This window comes from Gavialis gangeticus, unplaced genomic scaffold, assembly GCF_001723915.1.
Source record: "Gavialis gangeticus isolate Ggan-Ray unplaced genomic scaffold, GavGan_comp1, whole genome shotgun sequence".
In the NCBI taxonomy this organism is placed as follows: Eukaryota; Metazoa; Chordata; order Crocodylia; family Gavialidae; genus Gavialis; species Gavialis gangeticus.
In genome coordinates, this window is record NW_017728994.1 from 35,016,710 (window position 1) to 35,030,477 (window position 13,768).

General features: G+C 43.0%; 1 protein-coding gene across 1 annotated transcript in view; it reads right to left on the reverse strand.

Moving 5' to 3' along the window:
• The window catches only part of ERCC6 (ERCC excision repair 6, chromatin remodeling factor), a 99,147-nt gene that overhangs the window by 9,363 nt on the left and 76,016 nt on the right, over positions 1-13,768 (reverse strand). Inside the window, exons 13-19 of the mRNA XM_019502572.1 lie at positions 12,718-12,936; positions 11,299-11,409; positions 9,481-9,600; positions 7,789-7,883; positions 3,974-4,119; positions 3,178-3,873; positions 1,123-1,324 (exon numbers count right to left, since the gene is read on the reverse strand). Of these exons, the coding sequence (XP_019358117.1) occupies positions 1,123-1,324; positions 3,178-3,873; positions 3,974-4,119; positions 7,789-7,883; positions 9,481-9,600; positions 11,299-11,409; positions 12,718-12,936 (1,589 nt within the window). The remainder of the gene's footprint in view (positions 1-1,122; positions 1,325-3,177; positions 3,874-3,973; positions 4,120-7,788; positions 7,884-9,480; positions 9,601-11,298; positions 11,410-12,717; positions 12,937-13,768) is intronic.

Below are 13,768 nucleotides of genomic sequence, written 5' to 3' on the forward strand. Positions count from 1 at the left end.
ATGCTTATAGGCTCAGTAGTGCTATGCTGGTTAGCACTACAGATGAAAGGGACTTGGGGGTCATGGTTGACCACAAGATGAACATGAGCCTTCAGTGTGATGCTGCGGCTAGTAAAGTGAGCAAAATGCTGGCTTGCATCTATAGATGCTTCTCAAGCAGATCCCGGGATGTCATTCTCCCATTGTACTTGGCCTTGGTGAGGCCGCAGCTGGAGTACTGTGCCCAATTTTGGGCTCTGCAATTCAGAAAGCATGCGCAAAAGCTTGAGAGGGTGCAGAGGAGAGCCACGCACATGATCAGAGGTCAGGAAAACAGACCTTATGATGACAGGCTGAGAGCAATGGGGCTATTCAGCCTGGAAAAGTGCAGGCTCAAGGGTCATCTGGTGGCCACCTATAAGTTTATCAGGGGTGCTCATCAGGATCTGGGGGAACGACTGTTCACCAGAGCCCCCCAAGGCATGACAAGATCAAATGGTCACAAACTCCACTGTGACCAGTTCAGGCTGGACATAACAAAGAACTTCTTCACTGTCTGAGCCCCCAAGGTTTGGAACAGACTGCCACCTAAGGTGGTTCAAGTGCCTACTTTGAACGCCTTCAAAATTGGATGCTTATCTTGCTGGGATCCTATGATCCCTGCTGACATCCTGCTCCTGGGGCGGTGGGCTGGACTCGATCCTCCAGGGCCCCTTCCAGCCCAAATGTCTATGAAATCTATGAAACTACTTAGCTTGAGGGATTAACAATACGAAAGCAGTATACTCACAGGCTAAACATTAATTTATAGTGACCCCTGAATAATTCTAATTTTATTCTCATCTCTCCTCTGTGATGTGGGAAAATTTTCAAAAACATTTAAAGGATCTAGGAACTAAAGCCCCACTTGCTAATGTCTTTTCTAAGTGTCTAAGTCACTTGAAAAGAAAGTCTTGAAAAACTGTCTTAAAAATTTTAAACAAAATTAATATTTCTAAGCAATCTTACAAATCTGATTATATTTCATCTAGTAAATATTTAAAAAGTTTTTGATGCAAATCCAGCACACTTTAGCCAGTACAAAACCAACCTATTAAACCCCCAGCACTACAGATTGCAAAAAATGTGGAAACTAAATTTTACTTTATTCCCGAGGGGGCACCAGATAGCCCACTGCTGCCTGTCCAGGTTGGCACACCAAAAGCTGCTCCTAAACATCGCTGTCGGGAGATCTTTAAGGCTCTTAAGGCATCCTGGGCCACTCGGTTTGCTTCTGCTTCCATTAGCACGTAATCTGGACTGGAAGCTTCCATAATAACATCATGCTTCATAACACTGTGTACTCCTAATGAGACAGATACAAGGAGGAAACAGCTAGTCATTTTTTTTCAACCTTATCCATTTTTATATATTGTAGACATGTTCAACATTTCACTAGAGTCACTTGAAATGTGAAATAATTGAAATCATATTGGGAATAAAATATTTCTAGTGCTATTGGAGTCAAAATTCATGCATTTATACTTCTCCCAGTTACCATCAGTTTGGCTGTATTTCTGAGCGCACACTAACTCATCTCGTCAATTTGAAGGATACTATTCTTGATTAAGTAGTAACTTCAGAACATCAGAGCTCATGAATACTGCTGTCCTGTGCAAAGCAGCAAGTATTTGATTCAGATTCAGCCGATTCGGAGGTACAGTGATTTGATTCGGTGATCACTGTCCTGATTCAAATTGACTGATTCAGATCTGAAGATTCAGCCATAAACTATACAGACAGCCATCTTCGATGATGCTGGACACAGTGGCCTCCAGCTGGTAAGTCTGTTGTGGTGGGCAGAGCGGGGAGGGAAAGGAGGTATGTGGAGGGGGCAAATCAACGTCCCACAGCGAGGGAGGGATTGGGGGAGGGGAGCTCCTGCCACTGCACACCACTGTGCGCTGCTGGTCCGGGAGCTCCCCTTCCAGTAGCACCTTTGGCAGCTCTCGCCGCTAGTCTGGGAAGGCATGGGAGCAGATGTGTGCCCCCAGATCTGCACACGGCGGGCCAGGTTGCACTCCAGACAGATGGGGGAAAGTGCTGGGAGCAGGGGCTATGCCTTCTCGCCACTTGCCCAGCTGGGGTGGGGAGGTGCGGGATGATGCCACTGTGCTGCCTCAGACAAACGGCGCACAGCGCCGCTCCAGCCTCCCTGCACCACCTGGACAAACTGCTTTGCCCCACCCCAACTGGGCGAGCAGCGGCAGGGCATGGAGGTGGGCACGTGCACCTGGATCAGGGTGGAACCAGCACAAGGGCTACGGGGAATTTTAGGGTGGCTGCAGCCCCCGCTAGATCCCGCTCCGCTGTGCTCTGTGGGGTGGGCAGTGCCAGGGCTGCACTCCGGGTGGGAATCCCCCGCTGTTAGGCTGTGCTCTGCGGGGTGGGCAAGCCAGGGCTGTGCTCTGGGCAGCAAGCCCCTGCTGCTGGGCTGTACTCTGCGGGGCAGGCAGAGCCAGGGCTGCACTCCAGGCTGCAGCTGGGGTTAGCTGCCTGGAGCACAGTCCAGGCGCCACCTGCCCCATGAAGTGCAGCCCAGTGGTGGGCAACTGGAGCTAGCCTCCCAGAGGTCAGCCCGGCCCAGCCCGCCCTGAGCAAATCCAGGGGAAACACCTGTTCCCATGCCCTCCCGGACCAATGGTGACAGCCGCCAGAGGAGTCACTGGAAGAGCAGCTCCCCAACAGGCGGCACACAGTGGTGGGAGCCCCCCTCCCCAAGCCCTGCACCCCCTGCCCTGGCTGGACAGCTTGTTTTAGCTCGAATCCTTCCCTTGCTGTAGGGGTGTTGATCTGTTCCGCCCCCACCCCCCATGCCTCTTCCCCACTCTGCCCATCACAACAGATCAACTGGAGGCAGCTGTGTCCAGTGTCATTGAGGACTGCTGCCTGTATGGTCTAAAGCCAAATCTCTGAATTTCTCTGAATTGATTTGGAGGCTTCAGAATTGATTCAGACCTTTTAATGGATCTCCCAGTTCGATTCGGGGATTTGGCTGCCAAATCTCCTCCAAATCGAATTGGCTACTGAAGTTTCACATAGCCCTGTGTATCCTCTATTGGATTAGAGTTACTAGCACTCACAATGACGACAACCCACTCATGTAGATTTTACGTATGTTTCTTAAACTGGCATTGTACAAATGAATAAAAAGGTTACCTGACTTTTTGAAAAGTTTCTCCAAGACATAATCATCATTCTTCTTTTGATCGTCCTCCTTCTCTTCATTGTCCTCTTTCCTGTATTGTTTTTGTTTCACTAGATGTGAGATGCGTTCCCCTTCAAATTTGGCGTCTTTTTTATTTTTTGGCTTCTTTTGGTTATTCTTGCAGCCCTCATGTGCCAGCATATCTATGCTATGGTTTGTTTTTGAGGTGCATTTATAATGATTATTACCTAACTGTCCAACTTCAAAATCTGCTTTCTGCTTTTCCTGTGAGCTGTTGGTTCCCCTCTCAATACTTACACCAGGTGCTCCATGAACTTCACTGATGAATCCAAGGTTCTCTGGAGTCTCAGCATTCCCTGGGAGTGGTTGTAACACAGACCTGTCAACTGTGTCTAAACTCTTCTCTTCACCCTTAACCAATGAATCCATATTATGAAGTACTTGTGAATCATCTTCTGTAGCACAATTTGGGTTAAAAGTATCAGAGTTTCCTTTGGTTCTGCCACCTGCCTCAACTCCTTCAGAGGAATTAGTTAGATGTCCTGTTGAGGGGGAACATGAGGGCTTGCTGTATTTAGATGAAATGTGTCCTTTATGATGGAGACCACTTTCAGAAGCATTATCAGGTGGCTTTACAAATTTTCGTTTTGATTGACGTTTTGGAGCTTGAACATCTGACCCAGTACCTGTTATATATGTATGAAATTGATTTTAATAATTAAACATTTTGAATTGTCTCATTGTATAAAAATCATGTGTATAGTTAAGGAAAAATATTTCTCATACCTGCGAAAATAGCACTGGTTTCTGTTCCTTGAGACCCGTCTGGGCTGCTCAGAGTGAAAAGTTCATAAAGATCATTGGATTTAAAAAATCGCCTTTGTTTTGGATCTTTCAACACTCTGTTTGTTAAAAACTGTTTGAAGATTTGTCTGGAAAAAAAATACAATTGTTCTATATATGAAACAATATCTAGCTATGTTTAACTATCGAATAAAGTACTCAAAGAGAAATTCTGTCAACACAAATTTTACCCTACAGAACAATTAAGCAGTAGGAGGAAGATGCTTGCTTTACAGAGACAATCTGAGTTATGGTAACTTTTAAACAATCCACTAAATTGTTAACCATAGGAATTTATTGCATTTCAGCAATCCCATAACACACTGGGTAGCCACCATCCTGAAATGTCCTACGAGACATCACTTATCTTAAGTTGTAAAAAACTTCACGGCTAGGAATGTTTTGTACATTAAAACTGAAAACCTGGTATACACTACAGTAAAGCTCAATGAAAGGGTGGGGGCCCATTAGAATGATTATATTTTAATGCCACGACGTTGGTTGAATGGGCTGAGATGGAAAGAGGCAATGCACCAGCATAGAGCCTGATAGCATCTGATGGCATAGACTAGATAATTTCTGTTAAAACAGGTTTAAAAAAAATTGGAGTTAGGGAGTATTTGGCTCGGCTTCCAGACCAATATATTTGGCAGTGATACATTTAGACTTCTGTTTAGCTTTAACCCATCTCTGCAGTTATGCTCATCTATCCTGTGTGGTTTTTTATAGCAATTTTTTCCATCCAAAGCAGACATTGCCTACTTGGGTTGCAAACTGATTCTCAAAATCTTTTCCTCTTGTCCACACCACAGTTAGGCCCCGATAGGACCATGTGGGGAAAAATCTATGTTCAAACACATTTCTGACCAGCATGGTTTTGAACTAGACCCCAGGACAATAATACAATTGTTTCCATTTCAAAGCAGATTAGAATGCCCAATTTAGCCTCCCAAAGAATCCTGAAGATTATCAGTATTATCTGCATTTCACAGACAAAGAAACTGAGGCAACAAGTAAAAGGTGATTTTCTTGAGGCTCACTGTACTGCCTTGCAATATTCTGAAAATAACTCTGACTGTTCAGACCCTTAGGCCCCACTTCCTCTGTGTGGTCAGGGTCATTCAAAGCAAAGTTTGATGGTGGGATGCAAGCCAAATAGCAGTGGAAACTTTATGTCTATGTGGTAAGGCGACTGGGAAATGGACTCAATAAACTGTTGGCATTTTATTACATACTTTTTCATTTATCTGCATTTTAAAAAGAGGGCTTTATTGTAAAGGGAAATGTGTAGCTAGGTAACATCAAAGTACTATCATTTTGAATTTACATGAATGAGGCTAACTATTTAGAAGACAGTTGAGTGGAGAGGAAAACTAAGAGTTAGGGGTTTATTGCAGAGGTGTCAAACTTATAGCCCACAGAGCCCCATGATCTGGTTCTCAGTGCTGCTCTTGGGTCTAAACAGGCCACATGGAACATAGTGCATGCCAGACCACCCCCACAGTCAGGGACCAGGCATGCAGTGCCCACTCTGGCTGATCCAGGACTGTGCCATACAGGTTGGCATGTGTGGCATACGTCCTGGAGCAACTGTGGCGTACAGCACAGATTCCAGACTGGCCAGAGCTGGCACCGTGCTGCATGCAGCACCCACTGTGATCAGACTGTACTACATGCAACTCTGCAGTACCTGCTCTCGTTTGGAACCTGCACTACATATAGTGCCTGCATGTGCAGTGGTGCAGTGCAGGTCCCAGACTGGCTGGAGTGGGTGCCACGTGCAGCGGTTCCCAGCGCTGGTGCTGTGTGTGGTGCAGACTGTGATCTATGCTACGTGTCCCCAAGCAGACTGCTCTGCACACAGTGCCCATTCCACCCACTCCAGGATCTGTGACACATGCAACAGGTCCCAGACTGGCTGGAGTGGGTGCTGGATTCAGTATGCTAGGGCAGGAGTGAGGGGAAGGGTCTGTGAGTCTGATCCTTGAGCCACTCATCCAGCCTTTAGGACCAGAGTTCGACACCCTTGATTTACAGGTACAGGCAATCCTTGCTTAGTGCTCTTAACTGGTTCCTGAAAAAACAAGCGTTAAGCTAAATGAGCGTTAAGCGAAACCAGAAGTATCTGATGACCCAAGATGGTGACCGCAATTGTTTTTAATGACCCAAGATGGCGACCACGAGTGTTATAACAAAACTTCCTGAGCGCTAAGTGAAATCAGGTATTAATTTCAAACAGCGTTATAGCAAAATAGCCCTAAGTGAAACAGCATTAAGCGGGGGTTGCACATACATATATTTGATATGTTGCTTGTATTCTAAACATATCTAAATATTAAACAGCCATCTGTTTGACGACTTTGGTTCACTTTAATAGTTTCAGAGTAACTATTTATTTTGTTCTTTTTTTTCCCTTACCGATCACAAGTTACATATGTACTGTGCAAAATTCTAGAAATCTTGTTGTTTCAAGTTAGGGAAGGAATGACAGTACACCTAGGTATGTGGGGAGGGACACAGAACCCACAAGGCCTTGGATGCAATATTAATGAGAGAATCAGCTGTATTAAAAGGTTTTATCAAATGCTGACTCCTGAAATCAGATTTTGGCAGACAAGAAAATGATTTATAAAACATTTGATAATATTTAAATTGTACTTTAAATCCTGACTCCTGCACCCTGTGTCTGTTTGTGCTCTTGTATCTGACTGAAAAATGTGTAAATGAAACTGTTGGTAGTCCATCAGAATTAACAGAATGCAGTTCACTAATTTAGGGTTGCTCTGGTTTTGCACATCTAACAAATAATAAGAACAGTAGCCTGTCTTTGGTAATGAAGTCATTGGACTTGTGTCTCAACACCCTCAGGGAGCAGATCTGCTAAACAGCATTTTTTTAATATTGGAAAGGTAACATACGGTAGTGTCATTCAAGTATTTTTTGTTCTAAAGGCAGCACACTTTTCAGAGTACTAAATGGTGTTTGTAAAGATTCACTAAGTATGGAAACTGCTCCAAGGGGCAAAAAATGAGCAACAAGCATTTGCTTAACTGCTCCCATAGAAATTAATGAGAGGAGATATGGCTTATGAAGTGAATGCTGGTCTGTGGGCTTAAGGAAACCTGGCTCCTACTACTAGTTCTGCTCTTGGCCTGGTGAGGGACAGTGGGGAAGTCACCCTATCTTCCTGTGGTTCAGTGTCCCTGCTTATAGACATGGTATGATAACAATGCGCTAAGATCTGCTGATGAAAAATACTGTATTTTCTCAACCCCAGAACAAAATATACACCATTTTTTTAAGGCAGAATGAAGGGAAAAAGAAAATCTTTCTTGTTTTAATTAACTTAGTGGCAGCAGCTTGGGAGCTGAGTGCTAATTACTGTATTCTGCTCCTTGTGGTTTGCACAGTTTATTTTTGCTTTTACCTGTCCCAAGCTTAAATGGCAGAAACTGCAGTTATCGTAGTTCCTCATGTAAAATGTAAATGTTAATTTCTAACAGCTCTTTTTTGGAAAAAAAGTGTGTGTGCGCGTGCGTGTGTGTGTGCATGCGCGTGCATGTGTACGTGCGTGTGTGTGTGCGCGTAACATTCCAGCTACATTCAACAAAGTTATAACCCGATTACATTTTTTCATAATACTATCAAATCCTTCAATCCTTATCACCCATTTGGTGGCAGAATTTCAAAAGGGGGCTCCAACAGACATTCACCTGCTTAAGACAGTTAAGTTATCAATGAATATCAGTACCACTTACCTGTGGTAAATCTTCTCTTCTATTGTACCTGCAGTAAGAAGTCTGTACACAGTCACCTGTTTCGTCTGGCCTATTCTCCAAGCACGCTCTCGAGCCTATAGCATGAAAGTTTTATTTAGCAGAAACTACCTTTCAGAAATAAAGGGCTGTATACACAGTGAACTACTGGCACCAACATGTGTTCTAAATGTACTCTGGAAACTAGCACAGTTTGAGAGATTATAATAACCACATTTCTATGCTGATGGAAAGACAGCTCAAAAAAAGATGTAAACAATTTTAAGAATCTGATTCTAAAGTGATAAATAACTTTATCCAACAGTTAGAATTAAAAGTTAATGCAGGATAATGTTGCCCCTTGGATAACCATATCTCAGATTAAGATCCATTTCATACATTAACTAGATTTTATTCACGTATTGTCCAGAAGCCTTTTCTTTTTTCTCAATTTAATTAGTAAGAAGACTTCCTAATTCCTCATTGGGTTTTAGGAAGTATTTCGTACATGAAACAATCTGGATCACTCAGAATGTATCTGCAAGAATTTTCAAAGACTTGTGCTGACAGTTGACTGGAGTCCTATTTCCTCCCAATAAATAGAAAATTAAACTACATTTACAAAGAGGAAACTAACATACACACCCTGATATTTTCAATGATGAATTTACAGAAGGCAGCTCACGAACACAAGAAGAAAGAGTGATTTTAAATTAGTTTTGAGATATGTAGGCTGTTTTAATATTTGACTAAAATGAACTATGAAATTGCTAAAAAATAATGCCCCAAATTAAAAGAATAAAGTTCCTCCAGTCTCATCCATTCAAATGGGGCAAGAATTCTCAAAGCCCTATTACACTCATAGATAAGACCAGTTCTTCAACAGTACCAGCATAATGGTAACTTCCACTCAGGATATGGCACCAATGTACATTTTACGTGCTTTAGAAGGGGAGGAGGAGGGTGTTGCTACTGATACTGTTGAGCCACTTGGCAGGGGGCTTGCTGGCAGCTGCCCTGCTTGTGGGATAGTTCCTGTCCAGTCCCCTGCTGAACAGGGCAGGGGGGGTGGGGATACAATGCTCACTGGCAGCTGCCCTGCTTCCCAGACACGCCTGCCCCCTCAAACAGCTCTGCGTGGGTGTGGAGGTGGGAACTCTGGAGAGGGAGTGGGTGCTGGAGTTCCCAGCTCTGCGCTGTGCAGAGATGCTCTGCAGACCTAGCACTCACTCTCTGGAGCTTCCAGGTCTGTACTGGGAGCCAGGATAGAGAGCAGAGAGATCCCCAGTCCTGGCAGTTACCAGCTCCTGACTCCTGGGGGGTAGCCAGAAACTGAGCAGCACCAGGACCAGGGACAGAAAGCTCCCCGTCTCCTATGCCCCACTGCTGCCTAGGCTGACTGGGAGCAAATTTGTTCCCTGTGTCTATACACGCAGTACTGTGCAGTAAGTACCTGTATTTACAGGTACTAGATAATTGTGCAGTAGCCTTATTTACTGTGCTGTAAATGCTCCACATATGTGACGCTTTACTGCTCAGTAGATTAGTCTACTGCGTGTAAAGCATCTCACGTAGACATGTCCTGAATCTCACTAGATAGTTCAGAAAAAAATTTAAGAAGCCCCCTCTTCTTTCAACCCCCATTTCTTTCAATTTGGCTGTTAAATGGAACATGATGAACCAAGCAACACCAACCTGTGTGTCTGTACTGGGATTCCAGTCAGGATCATAGATAATAACCCTGTCAGCACCTGTCAGGTTGATTCCAATGCCACCAACTCGAGTTGTAAGAAGAAAAATAAATATGGATTTATCCTGTAACACATGCAATACAAGACAGAATTTAGCAAAGCTTAATTATCAAAGTAGAATGTTACTTTTCTCCTGCTAATTTTGTATAGACCAATTGTGTATTTTTATGTAAGAAAGAGTGGTCCACTTTAGTCAGTAACATAGAAGTAGAAAACCAAAATTAATCTGCAGTCTAGATCTAATTCAAATATTCACAATGAAATCATGATGTGCACCTATACCACAAACTCTCTGGAAAAAACACTGTAAGGATTTCATTCTGGGTTGTTGCATAGTTTAACATTTTTGTCACTCTTGTTTCATCATATATCTGGTGGAAGTTAATTCCATACTTAGATTCTATTAGTAAAGAATGCATTGTCCCCAAATCTCACATTTTGTCCTGGGCTTTGTGATCTTTGTTGTTCCAGAGAAATACAACTGTTACAGTAGGTCATTAGATCAAAATATGATCTAATGTAGCTAGAGTTTGACTTATTAATTGCTTAGAAAAGTTGGACCATGGTACTACACTGCTACCAAAAGCTAGCTTGGAACCAGTGAAGTAGGTGTCCTTATGGCACTGTAGATCATGCAGGAGACAGACACATTCCCTATTAGCTGGAGGCTATGCACACAGCTTTAGGTACAGTAAGCTATAGGACTCTAACCTGGAGCTAACACATACATGGATTATTTTGGCAGTCCTTATCTGGGAAGAGAAGTTGAATTTTTTAGGAACCTATAGAGACAGCATTTTTAGATGCTGCCCCTTCCCGGCCAAACTGGGTCCAGAGGCTTCATTCTGCTTTGACAAATGCGCTTGCAAGCCTTAAATAGAGAAATAGCGATATGGTAGAGCTTAAAACACTCCTCCCTTCCCACTAGTGTTGCTTCAATAGTACCTGGGCTGAGTTTCAGCCAGCCCCTCCTGAGCTAGAAACTGATCTCCTGCAGCTATGTTGGCACCTTAGTAGTGGCAATGGTTGTTTCAATGAAGAATGATATAGGCTGGTGTTGAAAACTCTCTCTGCCACTTCATACAGAGTAACATTGATTCTACAAGACCATAATTATCCCTTCTGTTGGTGATGCATCAGACAGTACTATCTAACTTGATCTTCCATGGCAGCACTGACTGTGCAAAGCTAACAAGTGCAAAAACTCAATTCTGTCAGTCAAGTCAGCAAATCTGACAAAGATGTAAAGGGATCAGGATATGCCTAATGTTGCCTTGTTTACTTATTCAGTTTTCTGACCAGAAGTCAGATATTAAAGCCTAATGTTTGTTCAGGGATATAGGGTGTAGCCATGTTGGTCTAAGGACGTAGGTTCTTCAGGTAAAGCTGACATCTTTTATTAGACAAACTCAAATAGTTTATTAATTCAACAATTTATTCAACTCAACAATATTTATTCATTCTTTTACAAGAACATTTCTTATTCAGTCTTGGGCCTTGGTTCAGAGAACCAAGCTTCAATTTAGGCAAAAAATGGCAATTTCTTTCTCTTACTCCTTACCTTAAGAGAAACAGTTTGTCTTGATTCAGAACTCAAAAAGCTTAAGAGATCCTACCACCCAGAGATTTAAGCTATAGTAACTACTGAAATGGAAGAAATGCTTTCAGATGCACCAGAGGAAATAGTTAAAAGCAGTCTATTTTGATTGACCTCAAGCATCAATCACTGGTAAGAATTTATGGGAGGGCTGCAATTTCGCACCTCATTGTATCTTGTTATAAGAGGCTGTCTGGATGCGATTGTTGTGGTACCATCCATCTTGAGGTAGGAATAGTTTCTGTCTCTCAAAAACGCTTCAAGGATGTGTAGCATCTGTAGTTATAGAAAGATTCTAATGAAATCTGAGCATGAAATTTAACTGAATAGCATGTCATGTCATAAGCATTTCTAGTATTAACCAAAATGGCAATTAAATGGACAGTTCAGGCCTTTCCAGGAAAAAACAAAAAACAAACAAACTCAAACTCTCTAAAATGGTTAGAACTCCCACTGAACAGCATAGGAGTACAATTCTAAGAGAGGGCAAATTAACTTCATTCATGGTATGTAGCAAATTGCACCCCCTGTCAGAAACTGACTGACAATACCAAATCCATTAACTGCAATTCCTTATCTTACATAGTTATTTGTTCTGTTGTTCTGAACCAAATGCAACTCAGTTACATCAATGGCTAAAAGGAATTATTCTGGATGTACACTGGTAAACCTGAGAGCAACATTTACCCAAAATATATTTAACTACACTCAGCATATAAAGTCCCTCTAAGAATTCCAATGGAATAGACATCTAGGGCATCTTTACACATGCTTAGGGGTGGGAGGGGCGCTTTAATTAGAATGGCTCAAGAACTGCTCTAATTAAAGCACCTGCAGTGTCTCATGTATTCAACGTCCCACATGCTTAAAAATGACAGCAGGGACACTTTAACTCATGCTCATTTGATGAGTTTTAAAGTGCCCCCACCAGTGCCATTCTGAAGCACAGGGGTTGAATGCATGAGGCATGGAGGCTGCAGGAACAGGTTAATTATCATGCTCCAGGAGACTCGATTAATTAAGCCTGCTCGGATGTGCTGTAACTACAGCATACCAGAGTAGCATCCCCACACATGTAGAGGCACCCCTAGTCTCCAGTTACCAAACATAAGAAACTAAAGGAATGTTTCATCATTGACACTTTGCAGGGGCACTGGAATTTTGTTTTCTAATACACAACTGTGTTAAGTTTGTCTAGTAAACTTATTGCTGCACGTAAGGTTGTCCCCATAGTTTTTAAGAACAGGTTCAACCAGGAGTCAAACACCTATAGCCCATGGGCTGAATCAGGCCCATGGAGCTACAGGTTCTAGCCTGTCAAGGGCTTCGGTGGTGCTAGGCTTTGCTTATGCTGTACTGTGGCCAAGTGTTTCGTCCATGCCATGCTGCAGATAGACATGGAGTAGCATGCAGCAGATGGGTCCTAGCACTGACCTACTGAGTTGGGTCATTCTGGCTTGCCTCCTGAAAATGTTGCTGACCCCTGGGTTAGATCAACACTTGTCAAGAATAGTATAGATAGGGATGATCCTATCTTGAGCTCCCTTCCAGCCCTACGTTTATATGATTCTAAGATATTCTTACCTGTCTTGACTGAGTAAACAGCAGCACTCTGTGACCCTGCTTATGCCATATTTTCAGCAGTGATTCTACCACTATCATTTTTCCAGAACGTTTCCAATATCCAAACTGATCCACTTCATCTATTTCATTATCTGGTACACTTTTCAAGACCTTGGGGCCACCAGAGAAAAGATCAGGATGATTGCAGATCTTTCGCAATCCTACAAGTCCAGAGAAAATCTACAGAATATAGGAGAAAGATGATTTTTTCCAAACAGCTTTCATTATGTCATTTAATGAAAAAAGACAAAAAAGGATCAGATTAGGCATTCTTAAGAAAGTCACTGGATTTTTATACCTGCAAATATTAGTTCTTGTACCAATAAAAAGATTTCAGAGAGCTGATATATTAAAGTGGCTGGTGAAATTCTACAATTTTGAGAATTAATTTTGGTGATAACATTAAGTGAATTCTGCAGTAATTTCCAGATTAATGCAAACTAATACCAGCAGCAATTTTCTGGAGCTTCAAAAAAACCACAGACATCATATCTGGCTGGAAATCACATGTTTTTCCAGGACAGATTCATAGATGTTAGGGTCGGAAGGGACCTCAATAGATCATTGAGTCCAACCCCCTGCATAGGCAGGAAAGTGTGCTGGGTTCAGATGACCCCAGCCAGATGCCTATCTAACCTCCTCTTGAAGACCCCCAGGGTAGGGGAGAGCACCACTTTCCTTGGGACTCCATTCCAGAGTTTGACCATTCTAACTATGAAGAAGTTCTTCCTAATGTCCAGTCTAAATCTGCTCTCTGCTAGCTTATGGCCATTATTTCTTGTAACTCCCAGGGGCACCTTGGTGGGTCGAGCCTCACCAATTCCCTTCTGTGCCCCCATAATGAATTTATAGGCAGGCACAAGATCGCCTCTCAACCTTCTCTTGCGGAAGCTGAAGAGGTCCAGGTGCCCTAGTCTCTCCTTGTAGGGCTTGGCCTGCAAGCCCTTAACCATAGGAGTGGCCCTTCTCTGTACCCTCTCCAGGTTATCCACATCCCTCTTGAAGTGTGGCG